The 16,974-nt window shown below is 45.0% G+C and overlaps 1 protein-coding gene across 1 annotated transcript in view; it reads right to left on the bottom strand.

Annotated features, from left to right (window-relative positions):
* SQOR (sulfide quinone oxidoreductase) overlaps positions 1 to 16,974 on the bottom strand; it is a 62,534-nt gene that overhangs the window by 29,783 nt on the left and 15,777 nt on the right. Inside the window, exons 2-3 of the mRNA XM_010378242.2 lie at positions 10,029 to 10,279; positions 7,068 to 7,238 (exon numbers count right to left, since the gene is read on the bottom strand). Coding sequence (XP_010376544.2) covers positions 7,068 to 7,238; positions 10,029 to 10,262 — 405 coding nt within the window. The 5' untranslated portion in view covers positions 10,263 to 10,279. The remainder of the gene's footprint in view (positions 1 to 7,067; positions 7,239 to 10,028; positions 10,280 to 16,974) is intronic.

Genomic DNA, 16,974 nt, shown 5'->3' with positions numbered 1-16,974 from the left:
TTGGGAGATTGCTCTTTTGAAGGTCATTGAAAGGCTATGACATAGTTCACCTGATCTTATTTAATGACCTGTATGGGGTGAAAAATGTCCCTTCTTCAAATGTGGGTATTGTATCCATAAGTAGCATGATGGAAATCTGGGCTTAGGACAAAGAGGAAGACAAGTTTAGGCCAAAAAGTGTAAGCAAAGTAGCCGTAAAGTACAAGAACTTGCCTAGAAAACTGGAGTCGGAGAATGATTGCAATGAGACTCAGTAGCCCAGAAAGAAGAAACAGGTGGTGATTACCATGATCCTGTACTAAATGGCAGAGCAGAGCAAGCAACCTGAGTGAATCATAGTTGGAGAGAGAGGACTCCAAGACCTGAGAGTGCTTGGCTCTGATTGAGGAGCCAAGGGAAGCAACATGCAGAATTGGTCCCGCATGGCATCCGGGAGCTTCAGCCCCAGGGGCACCTCCGCAGCAGGCTTTCCTATTATGACATGATCACCCTCACCACTGGCCCCTCCCAAGAGTTCCCCAGCACAGTGTGCATGAGGCTTCCTAGCACTTGTTCTCCCCACCACACTGACCACTCCTAGAGGATAAAAATTACGTCTTATTCCTTATATTCCTAGAATCTAGCACAGTCACTAAAGTGGGGAACTCTGTAATGTTTGTTGGGTGAATGGATAGATGAATGATTTCAGCTGCTTATGAAAAACACACTTTCCCTAAGTGGATAGATAATATATGCATTTTCATCTGTATGTTTTCCCTATCCATAGAAAGATGATGTCTCGGCCAGGCGCAGTGGCTCATGCCTGTAATCCCAGCACTTTGGGAGGCTGAGGTGGGTGGATCACGAGGTCAGGAGTTTGAGACCAGCCTGACCAACACAGTGAAACCCCATCTCTACTAAAAGTACAAAAAATTAGCTGGACATGGTGGCGGGCGCTGTAATCTCAGCTACTCGGGAGGCTGAGGCAGAAGTTCGCTTGAATCCAGGAGGTGGAGGTTACAGTGAGCCAAGATCACGCCACTGCACTCCAGCATGGGCAACAGTGCGAGACTCTATCTCAAAAAAAAAAAAAGAAAAGGAAAAAGAAAGAAAGAAAGATGATGTCTTGAAATTCCATCTTCTGCAGGAAAGGGCACTGGGCCCGTTAAGTGGCTGGCCAAACCGTGTTGAGCAATCCGGGCACGTTAGGTGAGAGCTAGCACGGGGTCTGGCAGTGATGATCTACAGGTGAAACACATGACCACTGCCAACAGAGGAGCTTTTGGTTTGTGCAGGCCACCACCAAGCATAATGCAACATAATATTGATTATGCTCTGTTTTATTAGAGTATAATATTCATTATTTCTAAGGACTAAAAACACGCCAGCTTAAGATTATGGAGAAAAAAATCGTTAAGAGAGAATAAACCCTCCATAGCAACAGAGCAAGAAGAAAACCTCAAGCCTTTTAAATGAGTTCAAGTTTTCAGGTTAGATGACCTAAACCCTCAGGAACTGCAAAAGCTTATAGATAAGACTTTAGAGCAGTTATGTACAACAGTGTAGACCTTGCCAGAAGGCTGAATATCTGCAAGTATTCTCATATTACACAGGGGTCAGAAGAGGTAAATTCTGATATGAACGCCTTAGTAAATAGGCTATTAATCCTTTGCAAAAGTCTAGGCTCAACTACTAAACAGACATTTCATAGTACTTTCTTAAAAGATTAGCTGGGCATGGTAGTGTGTGCCTGTAAGTCCCAGCTTCTTGGGAGGCTGAGGTAGATCGTTTGAGCCCAAGAGTTCAAGTAACAGTGAGCTGTGATCTCACCACTACACTCCAGCCTGGGCAACAGAGCAAGGCTGAAGGGAGGGGAGGGGAGGGGAGGGGAGGGGAGGGAGAAAGAGGGAGGAAGGAGACAAAGAGAGGAAGGAAGGGAGGGAGAAAGAAAGGAAGGAAGGAGGAAGAAAGGAAGGGAGGGAGAGAGGGAGGAGAAGGAAGAAAGAGGGGGAGGGGAGGAGAGGGGAGGGGAGGGGAGGGGAGAGGAGAGGAGAGGAGAGGAGAGGAGAGGAGAGGAGAGGAGAGGAGAGGAGAGGAGAGGAGAGGAGAGGAGAGGAGAGGAGAGGAGAGGAGAGGAGAGGAGAGGAAAACGAGCACCAACATAGGTTCACAGATGATAAGCCTGCTGCTTTCAATCAGCGATCAAGAACTGCTGGCATATAGTAGATACTCAGTAAATAAATCCTTTTCCTTTTCATGTATTCTTTTAAAAATAACAGCAACATTTATCGAGCATTTGCTCTGTGCAAGGTGCTGTTCTAAGTGCTTCATATGGTTTCATTCACTTAACACTCACAACAACTTCATAAGGTATCTAAGTACTATTATTATTACTATTTTACAAATGAAGAAACAGACACAATTTGCTCACAAATATTTACTGAGCACCTTCTATGTTCCAGATATTGTGCTAGGTCCTGGGCATAAAACAATGGACAAGAAAAATATACTTCCTGCCCTTCAGGAACTCCATCTAGTGCATGAGATGGGCATTACCAGATAATGACACAAATAATTACTAAATCACAGAATGCTGTGATAGCACATCAAGGGGTAACCTGACCTAGTCTGGGAAGTCAAGGAAGGCTTGCCTGAAGGAGTCATATCGAAGCTAAAGATGAGTAGGAGATAGCTAGGGATAGAGGTGGAAATAGCATGTGCAAATGTCCTGGGATAAGAAAAAGGCTGAGGCATTTGAGGAAACAAGAAGCCAGTATGGCAGGAGTAGGAACAAGGGGAGAACAGAACCGGGTTAAGCCTGGAGAAGGAGCAAGGGCCAGTCTACATGGGGCCTTGAGATGTGTTTCAGACAAACACACCCCTGGAACAGGGAAGAGTCAGAGACACACTGAGTCTGGGTTTCAACAGTGCCTTCAGCTCAGTCTTTCACCAATAAGGTGGGAAAGTATAAACTAAGAATGGAATGGGCCGGGCACAGTGGCTCATGCCTGTAATCCCAACACTTTGGGAGGCCGATGTGGGCAGATCATCTGAGGTCAGGAGTTTGAGACCAGCCTGGCCAACATGGCGAAACCCTGTCTCTACTAAAAACACCAAAATTAGCTGGGCGTGGTGGCACACGCCTGTAATCCCAGCTACTCAGGAGGCTGGGGCAGGAAAATCACTTGAACCCTGGAGGCAGAGGTTGCAGTGAGCCAAGATCACAGCACTGCACTCCAGCCTGGGCAACAGAGTGAGACTCCATCTCAAAAAAAAAAAAAAAAAAAAAAAAAAAAAGCACAGAATGGAATGATTTGGTCAATTGAATAATATTTGCTAAAGAATACTGACTAATTTTATGCAATCTAAAAAAGCTCTCTAGTGACATGTTACAGAATTAAAACCTTGAACTTATATGAAACCACCTGTGAATAACAGGAAAAATTGCTAATGGAGTGACAGAGTCATAAATCCCAAGGACCCAGATGGGCTGGGAGGATGAACTAAAACCAGCAGGATGATTTCTCACATGAGATGTCAAGTGTATTTCTGATTTCTGGATATGAAGTAGTTTTGCTTCATAAAATATTGGAAGAAAGTCCCACTACATTGCACCAACCTCTCTAGCCCTAAAACAAGACACTACAGCTTTCCTAAGTGTCTAACCTTAGGAGTAATAGGTAGGACTCAGCAGTGAGAACACTAGTGCCTGTCATTCCCAAGAGATGAGTAAAGTACATGCTCCTTGAGATGAGCATGAACCCAACCACAGAGGGCTCCAAACTGTAGCTCGAAGGGGTCCGAACAATGAGGCAGGCCCTGCTGTACCAAAGAGATGCTGTATGTGATATGAGAGAGGTCTCCTGGCCCTGTATGCAGGAGACCAGCAAGGTAAAAGAGCCACCAAGCTCAACCTTGTGAATTGAGAACAATCTTGACTGTAATTCAGTCCGGTCTTCTGGAGACATTGAGAAAAATTTTAAAAGTTCTGAACTACTAACAGGGTAAAAGCCATATACAAAATTTTTAATTAAAATAAATATATATGCATATAGGTATTTGCTTATATATATTCATTCCTGCCTTTAGGTAAAATCAGTAACAACTGTACTTTTTCCGGATGGGGGAAGCCTGACTCGATTGTGGGTCGTATGAAAAGGGCCCAGAAATTTGCACCGACCTCGAGCCCAGCATGAACCAGCACCATGGTAACTGTCATGAAAAAGGCAAATGCTAACTTAGGCAGCATGAGATCATGGGAGAGAATGGCTCCACTCTATTCCAGGCTGTTCTAGGAAGTTGCCTTCTCTTCCAGGCACCTCTTTCATGGGGCACTAACAAGCCAGATGGTGTTTAAAGCAGAATAAAGAGGGGGCTGGGGGGACTGGAAACCATGAAATGTGAGGAAGAATTGAGGGACGTGAGGACAGGGGGGACACATCTACCTAAAGAGAAAATTTATATAAAACGTAAGAGCCATCTTCAAATAGCTGAAGGGTTTCTCCACAGAAAAGACAGAAGACATTCTTCTCTCATACACAACAGGACAAAACAAGGAATAAAAGTATTAAGAAAGGTATTAAGTGTATTAAAAGTAATAACATCCTGGGTGTCCAAGAAAGAATACAAAAAAAGGTTACAGGAAGGTGGATTCTGGCTCAGTAAAGACAGAACTTTCATATAACCCACCTGTCTAAAAAAATGAAGAGTTAACTTATCCGAGAACTCCTCGGCCATGGACTATGTAAATACCAACCTATTTTAAATTCAATCCCCCACCTCCATGTGCCCCAATACCAATTAGCTCCAAATCAGCTCTATTTTTTCCATGAATAACCATCATATTCTAACATAGTGTATAAGTCTATTGTTGATTGTATGTTCTCACTGACTAGAATATAATATCCAGTTCAGTAAGAATTTTTGTCTGTTTTTGTTCACTCGTGTATCCTTAATACCTAAAACTGCACCTGGCTTATAGTAGATGCTTAATAAATATTTGTAGAATGAATGAATGAATGGAGGCCAGAAAGCCAAGGATCATAAATGCTATATGGCAGGTACTCTTTTTTTTGTTTTTGTGTTGTTGTTTTTTTTCTTTTTTGGAGACAGCTCTGTCACTCAAGATGGAGTGCAGTGGCGCAATCACGGCTCACCACAGCCTTGAACTCCTGGGCTCAAGTGATCCTCCCATCTTAGCCTTGCAAGTAGCCAGAAACACAGGCACACACCACCACACCTAGCTAATTTCTTAAATTTTTTCTTTTTTTTTTTTTTAGTGACAGGGTCTCACTATGTTGCCCAGGCTGGCCGCCACCTCGTGGGCTCAAGTGATCTTCCTACCTCAGTTTCCCAAGGTGTTGGGATTACAGGTGTGAACCACCATGCTCGGCCAAAGTAGATTCTCTTGATCTGGGTCCAGGGAAAAGCTACAGAAAGTCTCTGAACTCCCTAAAAGAAAATGCAAAATCTGGTACATAGGTGCATTTTTCTAGAGAGGGCTTTCGTCTGGTACCCAGAAAGATCCATACCTAAAAAAGGCTTAAGAATGCCTCAGCAGGCCAGGTGCGATGGCTCACCCCTATAATCCCAACACATTGGGAGACTGAGGCAGATGTATCGCTTGAGGTCAGGAGTTCAAGCCAGTCTGGCCAACATGGTAAAACCCATCTCTACCAAAAAGTACAAAAATTATCTGGGCATGGTGACACAAGCCTGTAATCCGAGCTATGGGGGAGGCAGAGGTGGGAGAATCACTTGAACCCAGGAGGTGGAGGTTGCAATGAGCCAAGATTGTGCCACTGCACACCAGCCTGGGCGACAAAGTGAGACCCTGTCTCAAAAAAAAAGAATGCTGGCCGGGCGCGGTGGCTCAAGCCTGTAATCCCAGCACTTTGGGAGGCCGAGACGGGCGGATCACGAGGTCAGGAGATCGAGACCATCCTGGCTAATACGGTGAAACCCCGTCTCTACTAAAAAAAAAATACAAAAAACTAGCCGGGCGCGGTGGCGGGCGCCTATAGTCCCAGCTACTCGGGAGGCTGAGGCAGGAGAATGGCGGGAACCCGGGAGGCGGAGCTTGCAGTGAGCTGAGATCCGGCCACTGCACTCCAGACTCCAGCCTGGGCGACAGAGCGAGACTCCGTCTCAAAAAAAAAAAAAAAAAAAAAAAAAAAAAAAAAAAAAAGAATGCCTCAGCAGATGAATCTCTGTTGGAGGGAAGGGTTGGACTTGAAAACATGTTAGGATCCTCACCAACTCTGATTCTACAATTCTGTGAAAATGCTGGAGTCTCCAGCTGAAGGGGGAAGAGGCAGAGGATTAAGACCAATAACACTCTGGGAGCCCCAAAACCACAGGAGCCTGGAACAGGTCAGAGCACGGTGGCTGCACTGCCTGCCCCTGTCCTGGCTCAGCAGCAGGTGGGGGAAAGAAAGCTGTGGATGGCTTCTGAGCAGGCCTTCCACCATCCTGCTCTTATCACCTCAGTTAAACATGGGGCAGCCACTGCTGAAAAGCTTTGACCCCTGAGTGGTGAGAGTGGGTGACTTCTAAAAGGTGCTGAGCAGTAATGAGCCTCAAGCTGCAGCAACAATTCTCCTTAGCGCTGGCATGAACCTCAGAGTCACAGGATTCCCCTACAGTTCTGGCAGAGCGCCCCCTAGGGTGGCTGGATGGATACTTTCCAGTATCCTATTGCTCTGGGAGGCTAGGCGTCAGATAGAAAATCTGACTGCTTCAGAAAAAGAGAAAGAGGAAGGTGCTTGCTATTTTAACACGTAGCAACATATAAACAAATGGTTTGATAAACATTCAGGTGCAAGATACTATACTAAGCAATAGGGTGCACGGTGGGTGTTCAACAAATACTTACCTTAGTTGTTTATTAACTCAATATCACTCAGTCCTTCCATATATCCTCCACTTACCATATACCCTGCCATCTTGTGCAGTATTCAACACACATACATTCATGCACACTCATGCATATATACTGCTCTTTCAACACAAAGCTATCCAGTTTAAGATGGTTGTGTATTAATACAAGCCATCAGATTAACAAAAAATCCAAAGGCCCCAGTGGTTACCTGCTCATCATTGTCTGTGTGAATGCAGTTCTTGTCTGGGTTCAGCTCAGTCACTCTAGCTTTGATCCATTCCACACCAGATGGAATCACACTCGCCATGGGACGACCTGATGAGGACAATTGTTTGGCACCAGCACCCACCAGTGTCCAGATTGGCTGGTAGAAATGTCTCTAAGAAACAAAGTATTTGAAAATTTATTGCAGTTTGACACTGATCAAAAGGGGTCATAGCTAACAGTATGAGCTAGATTCCCTCAGTTACTCCCTCCTGACTCTTAGAGCATCATATGGAAAGGTATCCACAAAATTAGCTCCCTCTATTATGTGTCTCCTATTATGGTAAGTTCTGAAGGACAGTCACTCAACACAAGAATTCTTCCAAGATTGTCGAAAAAGCTATAAACTATCTTTAGTGACCACTGCATTATTTATTGCTGAAAGTTGATTTGGTGTTTAATACGTACATGTTATATACACATGCGTATCTACACACATATTATGGATACTTCATATGAACAAATATTTTAAAAATTAAGCCCAGTAGCCTAAATATGGTCCCTCAGGAGCATGTGAAGACAGAGGTAAGTCTGGAAAGTTTACAGCCACTTCCAGGGGTCCTCTAAACTTCATTCACTTCCAGCTGTGTCTCCCAAGCCCAGTGAGGGCTGTGTTTCCTGATCAGCCTTTCTTCTACTTTCTCAGACCTTCAGAGACTGTACACCCAAAGACAGTAAGTACCAGATCCTACTCCACAATGCAATGCATGCCCAAACTTTCACTATCTTCTGGAGTTTTCTTGCTTCAGATGGTCCATTCTTTTTTTTTTTTTTTTTTTTTTTAGACAATCTCACCCAATCACCCAGGCTGGAGTGCAGTGGCATGATCTCGGCTCACTGCAACCTCCACCTCCTGGGTTCAGGTGATGCTTCTGCTTCAGCCTTCCGAGTAGCTGGGACTACAGGCATGTGCCACCACACCTGGCTAATTTTTGCATTTTTAGCAGAAATAGGGTTTCACCAGGTTACCTAGGCTGGTCTTGAACTCCTGACCTCAGGTGATCTGCCTGCCTCAGCCTCCCAAAGTGCTGGGATTACAGGATGAACCACTGTGCCTGGCAACAGATAGTCCATTCTTGATCTAAGTTAGTTGTGAAAGTTCTGGACATAGGGGCAAAGGGCAGATTTGTATAATGGCCTCTAAGAATTCCAATCCACTTAGAGTAGACTGCGGACCAAGAGCTCTCAATATTGCCAAAATGCCTCAAAGTGGCGGGCCAGCACTGCCAAAACCCACAGAGAGGTGAAGAGGACACCAGGAATGACTCTGCAGTCTCCCTATAACCAATAATGTGATCCAAGAGGAGGAAGACAGTGGTCTCCATTTAAGAGAGCTCATCAATGGCCAGTCCATCTTGAACAGTAAGAGGAGCAAAAATACAAGCTCAGATTTTATTTTTAGACTATGAACATCAGCTCCAGCTATCACTAAACCAGACTCAGCAGGGAAAGTACCAAGCCTGTGGCTCTGGCAACTCCTTCCAGAAATTCCTGCCCTGTACTTTCTCACAGGGCAAGACAAACTTGATTCTGGCCACCTGAATTGTGCCCAGGTCCCAGAAGAGCCAGTCTCCTTACAAAGAGAAGCCCGACTGGGAGACCCACCCATGCATTAGCTAAAATACAACATACACCAGAAAGAGTGGCCACCTGACACAGCTCGCAGACTACTGTCATTTAAAGTAAGATTCCCGAATTGAAGAGATGCCACTTTACAAAGGAAAATGATAGAGACTGCCCCCTAGTTTCCTCTCAAATCATGGCCCTAGGTAACATCATTCCCTTGAATGGGACAAATCTTGAAAAGGAGTATGTCTTCCTTGTCCTGTCCTCCCCCTGAAACAGGCACCTGATCCATTTTGCTTTTTTCTCCCAAAGATACAGCTCCCAACCGGTACATGCCTAATTCCACAGGAAACATTAGGCAAACCACCAAAAATCTTGAATATTTTTCTGAAGCTTTTGGACAATCTTAATATGTTTTTTGCGAGACAGTGCCTTACTCAGTCTTCCCTCCTAGTGTCAGCTACCTTTTCTCCCTTATAATCTGCCCTTGCATTTAAGTTTCTAAGCCCACTGACAGCTTTCCAGAGGCCTCCCTGCCCCCCAGCGCATCATCACTTCTCCAGACGGGAACGGATAAGAAGGTGCAGTGGCCATTGATTTTCCTCTGGGCAGGAGGTTGGCATTGGGAGAGTGTCGTGGGTTGAATTGTGTCTCTCTCAAAGAAGGATGTTGACGTTCTAACCCCAGTACCTGGGAATGTGACCTTATTTGGAAATAGGGTCTTTGCAAATGTAATCAAAGTAAGATGAGGTCATTCTTGAAGAGTGTGCCATAAATCCAACGACTTTGGATTTCTAAGAGGGTCATGTAAAGACACAGGGACACAGAAACACACAGAGAACATTCTGTGAAGATGGAAGCAGAGAACGGAGTGGTACAACTGCAAGCCAGGGAGTGGCAAGGATTTCAGGGTAATCACCAGAAGCTGGGAGAGAGGCATGAGACAAAGCCGCCTGCCCATCCCTCTCACCCAGGCTGCAGGGGAGCATGGCCTTGCCCATAGCTTGGTTTCAGGCTTCTAGCCTCCAGAACTGTGAGGGAATAGACGTTTGTTGTTTTAAGCTACCCAATTTGTAGTAATTAGTTATGGCAGCCCTAAGAAACTAATACAGAGGAGAACAGTAAAAGCCAAGAGATCTGTCCTCTCTCTCTTTCCCTCCACTTCCTCCCAGTCCTTTTGGATAGGCTGCTTTCTGTGCCCAGGAGAAGCCCTAGCCTGGACACATGAAGACCCACTGCTTGATAGTCATACCCAACCCCAGAACACACACACACACTCACACACACACATATACACACACGTACACACACACCCAGGCCCTCAAAGGGGGAGGCTTACCTCACTGGGCTCAACAATGGCCACATTCTCTGCACCCACTTTCCTCTTCATGCGAGCGGCCATGGTGATCCCACCACTGCCCCCACCCAGCACCAGCACCTCATAATGGTTCCTGGCTGCATGGCTGGCCCCGGTGTGCAGCTGAAGGAGGCCGGCCTGCTGAGTGCCCAGCCTGAGCAGGCAGGCAAAGAGCTGGGCACGGGACCCCGATACCACAGCCACCAGTGGCACCATCTTCAGGCAGGATCAGTCTGGAAGGGAAGAGACAGAGCTATGAGTGCCAAGGTAGAAACCATCATGGGACTGAAGCGTTTTCTTCCCAGGAGGAACGGAGGCCAGCATCTGGCCCACTCCCACTGGTCCCCATCATCTCTCAAGACCACTTTCCCCTCTGGCTATGGTCCCAAGGCCTCCTGAGAGCACCCAATTGGTAGCTATCAATTGATTATACTTTCCATTTCTCCCCTTCCTCCTACGCTCAGGCTATCGAGGACTTGGAACCAAATTCCCCAATTCTTTACTTCTTTCCTAATAACCTGTCTGTGCCCATCCTTGTCCATCCATAAGATCTAGGGCACCATCTGGCTGTATCCAGCTGTTGGCCCATTCTCCACTGAGGTACACTCTCCAATGCTTTCTCTGGGTTTTCAGTCCATTAAAACTGATATACGAGTCCACAATTAGAGACCTACAACATTCCTTGCAGTAAAAAGCACCTGAGACCTTGCTGAAACAGAAACCATCCAGCAAGAAACCCACCTTCTGCAACTCAGAGTACCCACCAAGACAATCAAGGCCGCAGCCCCCATCCGGAGGCCTCCTGGCTCTGCTTGCCCAGGGAAATACAATGTAATTAAATCACTGGCTACAGACACACAAATGAAGGCCCTCCACACCTCTAGCAATTTCAGCCAGGTGATTTCAGAAAGCCATAAAAGGAGCCCTACGTGGTATCATAAAGTTATATTTTACTGAAGGAATCTGCACATGCTGCTGACCAGTCTCTTATTACATCCAATTCAGTAAACAATTTATCCTTAACAGTTCCTCCGAGAGATTCACTTTACCTTTAAGAAAACCTGTTTCTACTCTGAGCAGCGAGTGCTTTGGCAGAGAGGAAATTAAGGCTTCTCAGAGACTGACCTTTGCTTCACCCCACGCACAAAGCTGGCCTGACAGCCAGGACCCCATCCACTTGTAAACCTTGAGTGATCCCGACTCATATCTCCCTCCCTGGGTATGACAGTGCCCCAAATCCTACCGTCAAGTCCAATGCTTAGGGTTCAACACTGCTCCAAGAACCCTTTATTAAAATGCAAGTGTCCAGCTGGGGATTAACACTTACAGCTGCTAAGGTTACTAACTTCTTAATGAAATGACTTCATTATATCATTTTCCCCCTCCCGACTGGAGAAGAGGAAATCTGCACAAGGGGATTAGAGAAAGCTGAGAGGGCAAAGGGGCTATAAAAAGAAAGGCCTTGGAGAGGCGGAAAAATAATAGGGAATGGGAAAGAGGAGCCGAGGGGCTGTTAAGATTAACTTTATTCCAGAGTTTTGGTGCCCCAACAACTTCTCCAGTATTTCAGATCTGAGAAGCAACCTAGAGCTGTACGAAGGGGACTTGGAGGCCCACGGTAAGTAGAACAGGCACATACAGTGTTTCCAAGAGTCTAGAGTCAATACAACCCTTCTGGAAACTTACGCTTTGACCCTGCATTTCCATTTCTAGGAATCTAATCTAAGGAAATAACCTCTAATACTGAAGAAGAAAAACCACAACAAAGATGTTTTTCACAAATGTATTCATAATCTGGTCACCCCTCTGCTAATTGGCTTGTGGATTAGGGCTAATTATGTCCTGGGGACAGAAAAAAAAACTGCAGTCTCCACACAGGCCAGGAAAGGCTCAGGACACCACTTTAATATGGGGATAGAGAGCAATCCAAATATCAAAACACTGGGGAAGGGTTAACTAAAACATGGAACCCAAGATGATTTCTGTAGTCTTTTAAAATTATGTTCATAAAAATTACGTAGGCCAGGTGTGGTGGTTCACACCTGTAATCCCAGCACTTTGGGAGGCCAAGGCAGGTGGATCACCCGAGGTCAGCAGTTCAAGACCACCCTGGCCAATATGGTGAAACCCTGTCTCTAGTAAAAATACAAAATTTTTTAGCCAGGCGTGGTGGTGTGCACCTGTAATCCCAGCTACTAGGGAGGCTGAGCCATGAGAATTGCTTGAACCCAGGAGGCAGAGGTTGCAATGAGCTGAGAGATCGTGCTACTGCACTCCAACCTGGGTGACAGAGTGAGACTCTGTCTGTCTCTCTCTCTCTCTTCACATATATATATATAATGTTTACATCATGATCAGGAAACAAATTAGAAATGCAGTATTCTCTCAACTATGTAAGAGAAAATGTATCAGAAAAAACAAAGCCAAAATCTTAAAACTGGTAAGTGGTTTTCTCTGGGTTTTAGAATAATGAGTGATTTTGATTTCTTCAGCTTTTACGTATTTTATAAAAGTCTCTACTATACACATACATTAATATTGGCTGGGCATGGTGGCTCACACCTGTAACCCCAGCACTTTAGGAGGCTGAGAGTGGGGGATCACCCAGGAGTTTGAGACCAGCATGGAAAACATAGGGAAACCCCATCTCTATTTAAAAAAAAAAAAAATTAGCCAGGCATATTGGTGCATCCAGCTACTAGAGAGGCTGAAGTGGATGGATCACTCAAGCCCAGGAGGTCAAGGCCACAGTGATCTGTGATTTCACCACTGCACTCCAGCCTGGGGACAGAGGGAGACCTTGTCTCAAAATAAATAAATAAAATTAATATTAATAAAATCTTTCTTTAGATGATAATTAACATTTACTAAGTCCACTACATAAGCATTTAACTTGTGAGTTGGCTACCACTATCATTCCCATTTAACAGATGGTAAAACTAAGGCAGATAGCAGTTAAGTGACTGTCAAGGTTATACAGCCCATGGGTGGACTGTGATTTGTACCCAGGTATTTTTGTGTCAGAGCCTCTACTTTAAACCACTACACCGTACTATCTCTATGACCTTTAGAACAATGTCTCAACAGCAACAAAACAATGCTTGTGTGATAATGTTAAATGGGAAAAAAAAAAAAAGGGTATACTTTCTACAACTTCCCAGAAAAGGGAAACCATTTTTCAAGGTACTGATACCTAAATATTAGCAATGGTTTTAATATGATTATAATTATTTTTCCTCTTCTTTGTGTGTACTTTTCTCAAATTTTCTTTAATACATTATACATTTAAAATTTCTTAAATTACTCAAACAGATTTTTTCTAGATTGAAGAGAAGAAGAAATCACCAAGTACGACATGGATGTTTCATACGGAAGGAAGAAGATATTTCATGGTGCATACCCAGTCATCACATCCTGCCTTTCTTTCTAAATGTCCACAGAATGATAGAATCACAGCGCAAAACTTCTCACTTTCCAGAAAATAAAAATCATGTTTTCATGGTCCTGACACTATATCTATCCCCATGGAAAAAGCCCCATAGAAAGAACCCCACAGGGCAGGGGCAGGAGGAGGCCTGGCTCAGTTTCTGATTTCCAGCCACCCCGTCTGAGGTTGTTTGGCCTCCTAGTGGTACAAGAGTTGAGAAAAAATTATTCAGGCAGATAGTGAGGGTATGGAAGTCCTCGGTAAGGTTTTCATTTTAATGAAAAGCAGCCCCAAGTCATTTTCCTGTCTAACAAAGAGCAGCCTGTAAAATCGAGATGCAGACATAGATGCTGGCAATTGTGCCAATCATGTTCAAGATGGCGGCTCCATTTTCCCTCTGTCAGCCATGTGTACAGTAAGGAGCAGATAAGATGGCCCCAACTAAGGGGAACGTTCATTTGCATAATAAGATTAGGGTGCGGAGGCCAGCCTTCCTGACGCACTATGTAAACATCACACCTGATCAAACCAATCTGTGAGCCCTATTAAATCAGACACGGCCTCCACCAACCTGACTGTAAAATCTGATACATCCACCACCAGCCAGGTCTTTCCACTCAGAAGACCCCTCTCTCTCAATAGAGTTGTTTTTCTTTCTCTTTTCTTCTGCCTATTAAACCTCCACTCCTAAACTCCTTGTGTGTGTCCGTGTCCTAAATTTTCCTGGCGCAAGACAATAAGTCATGGGTATACACCCCAGTCAACGTAGCCACTTCACTAGCTCCCTTCCAGGCTAACACCTCATGGTTCCTCTCTTGAAAATGTACACAAATATTTCTCTCACTCAGCCAAGAAGGCTACTTCTGCTTTATTTCATTAATTATCCATAGCCTATTCCTGGATTCAGTATTTATAAACAAAAAGTCCTCTGAACCAGTTTTATTGACATCATTGACAGTCACATAGTAGAATGTCCTGGCCTTTGCAGTCAAATTTCACTTTCAAACTATAAGCAACAACTTCAAAAACACAAAAGAATATGTTAGAGGGAATGTCCAAGTTTCAAAATGCCGAAAAATCTCAATTACTCTCTAATTCTAACAATGTAACTTCACCTAAACTTCCAAATCAGAAAACCCAGAACCATAATCCAGCCCTGCCTGTGGAGAAGGTGGAGCATGATGCAATGTCAAAGAAACAAACCAGGGCAAGAATCATAATTTTTTAATGCCATTTCTTTTTTTTTTTTTTTTTTTTCTTTTTTGAGTCTGGCTCTGTCACCCAGGCTGGAGGGCAGTGAGGAGATCTCAGCTCACTGCAACCTCCACTTCCCGAGTTCAAGCGATTTTCCTGTCTCAGCCTCCTGAGTAGCTGGGATTACAGGCACGCGCCCCCATGCCCAGCTAATTTTTTGTATTTTTAGTAGACATGGGGTTTCACCATTTTAGCCAGGCTGGCCTCATGTAATCTGCCCACCTCGCCGTCCCAAAGTGCTGGATTACAGGCATAAACCACCCCACCCAGCCTAAATGCCACTTTTAAACCATGGTGTAATATAAAACATATTCTTTCTTTGTTCCTGGCTCCTAGCTCAAAGTTCCTAAAACCCTTGGGATTACCTGAGTGATGGAAGTGTCATTTGTTTTTCATAATGAGTCCCTGAGTTTATGCTAGTAAGGTGACTCAAGGTGGGATCCCTAGATGGCTTCAGGATGGGGCTGGTCACCAGAAAAACCAAACTTGTGACTGTGATTAGAGGGCTGGAACTCTCAGTCCCACCTCCAACCTTGGGAAGGGGAGTGGGGCTGGAAACTGAGCTCTATAAAAGCTCTTCAACAATAAGACAAGAGCTTCCAGGTTGGTGAACTCACTGATGTGCTGGATGGTGGTGTGACCAGAGAGGGCCTGGAAGCTCTGCACCACCCTGCTACCTTGCCCTGTATGTCTCTTCCATATGGCAATTCCTGAGCTGTATCCCTTATACTAAACCAGTAAACCGAGGTAGAGTGTTCCCCTGAGTTCTTTGAGTAGTTCTAGCTGTTTATCGAACCTGAGGAGGATGGATCATGGGAGCCTTGGAATTTGTAGTTGGCCAGACACAGGTGCGGGTCCCCTTGGGGCCAGCAGCAGATGCCCTGCCTGGCTGGCATCTGAAGTGAGGGCAGTCTTGCAGGACTGAGCTTTAAACTATGGGGCCTCCACTAACTCTGGAAGCTAATGTCACAACTGAATTGAATTACTGGGCACCTAGTTGGTACTGATTGGTATTGAAAAAGATAACATATTTGATATTAGAAGTGGCATCAGAAAACATCACTTAGGAACCAACAGGAATTACTGACATTGACCTAAAGTAAGTCTATAGTAACAAGCAGAGAAAGAAACAGTTGAAGGAAGTAACAGCCACACAATCTTTCTTTCTTTTTTTTTTTTTTTTTTTGAGGCGGAATCTTGCTCTGTCGCCCAGGCTGGATCTCGGCTCACTGCAACCTCCACCTCCCGAGTTCAAGCGATTCTCCTGCCTCGGCAGCCAGGAGTAGCTGGGATTACAGGTGCCTGCCACCACACCCAGCTAAGTTTGTATTATTAGTAGAGATGGGGTTTCACCATTTGGCCAGACTGGTCTTGAACTCCTGACCTCAAGTAATCTACCTGCCTCGGCCTCCGAAAATGCTGGGATTACAGGTGTGAGCCACCCTGCCCGGCCAGCCACACAATCTTAACCAGAAGGCAAAAAAAAAAAAAAAAAAAAAGGGAGGCTTACGCCTATAATCCCAACACTTTAGGGAGGCTGAAGTGGGTGGGTCACTTAAGATCAGGACTTTCAGAACAGCCTGGCCAATGTGGTGAAAACTGGTCTCTTCAAAAATTAGAAAAAATTAGCTGGACCTGGGGGACATGGTTGCCCGCGCCTGTAATCCCAGCTACTCTGAAAGCTGAGGTACAAGAATTGCTAGAACCCGGAAGGCGGAGGTGACTGTGAGCTGAGATCACACTGCTGCACTCCAGCCTGGGCAACAGAGTGGGACTCTGTCTCAAAAAAAACAAAAAAAAAAAAGAAGAAGAAGAAGACCAAACTGGACCCTAAAGTCAGCAGAAAAAAAATAGAAAACTGAAAACTTCTGTCAGCAAGGAGCATAAATCTGATATGATTTCTTAGTCTCCTCAGAAGATAGCCTGAAACACTTAACTTTTTTAAGAAATAAGAATTAACTACCGGCCGGACGTGGTGGCTCATGCCTGTAATCCCAGCACTTCAGGAGGCCAAGGTGGGCAGATCACTTGAGGTCAAGAATTTAAGACTAGCCTGGCCAACATATCGAAACCCCCTCTCTACTTAAAATACAAAAATGAGCCAGGCGTGGTGGCGCACACTTGTAATCGCAGCTGCTTGAGAGGCTGAGGCACAAGAATTGCTTAAACCCAGGAGGCAGGGGTTCCAGTGAGCCGAGATCATGCCACTGCACTCCAGCCTGGGCAACAGAATGAGACTGTCTCAAA

The sequence above is a fragment of the Rhinopithecus roxellana genome, chromosome 5 (genome assembly GCF_007565055.1).
Source record: "Rhinopithecus roxellana isolate Shanxi Qingling chromosome 5, ASM756505v1, whole genome shotgun sequence".
In the NCBI taxonomy this organism is placed as follows: domain Eukaryota; kingdom Metazoa; phylum Chordata; class Mammalia; order Primates; family Cercopithecidae; genus Rhinopithecus; species Rhinopithecus roxellana.
The sequence above is the reverse complement of the archived record's forward strand: the minus strand, read 5'-3'. Positions and strand labels throughout refer to the sequence as shown.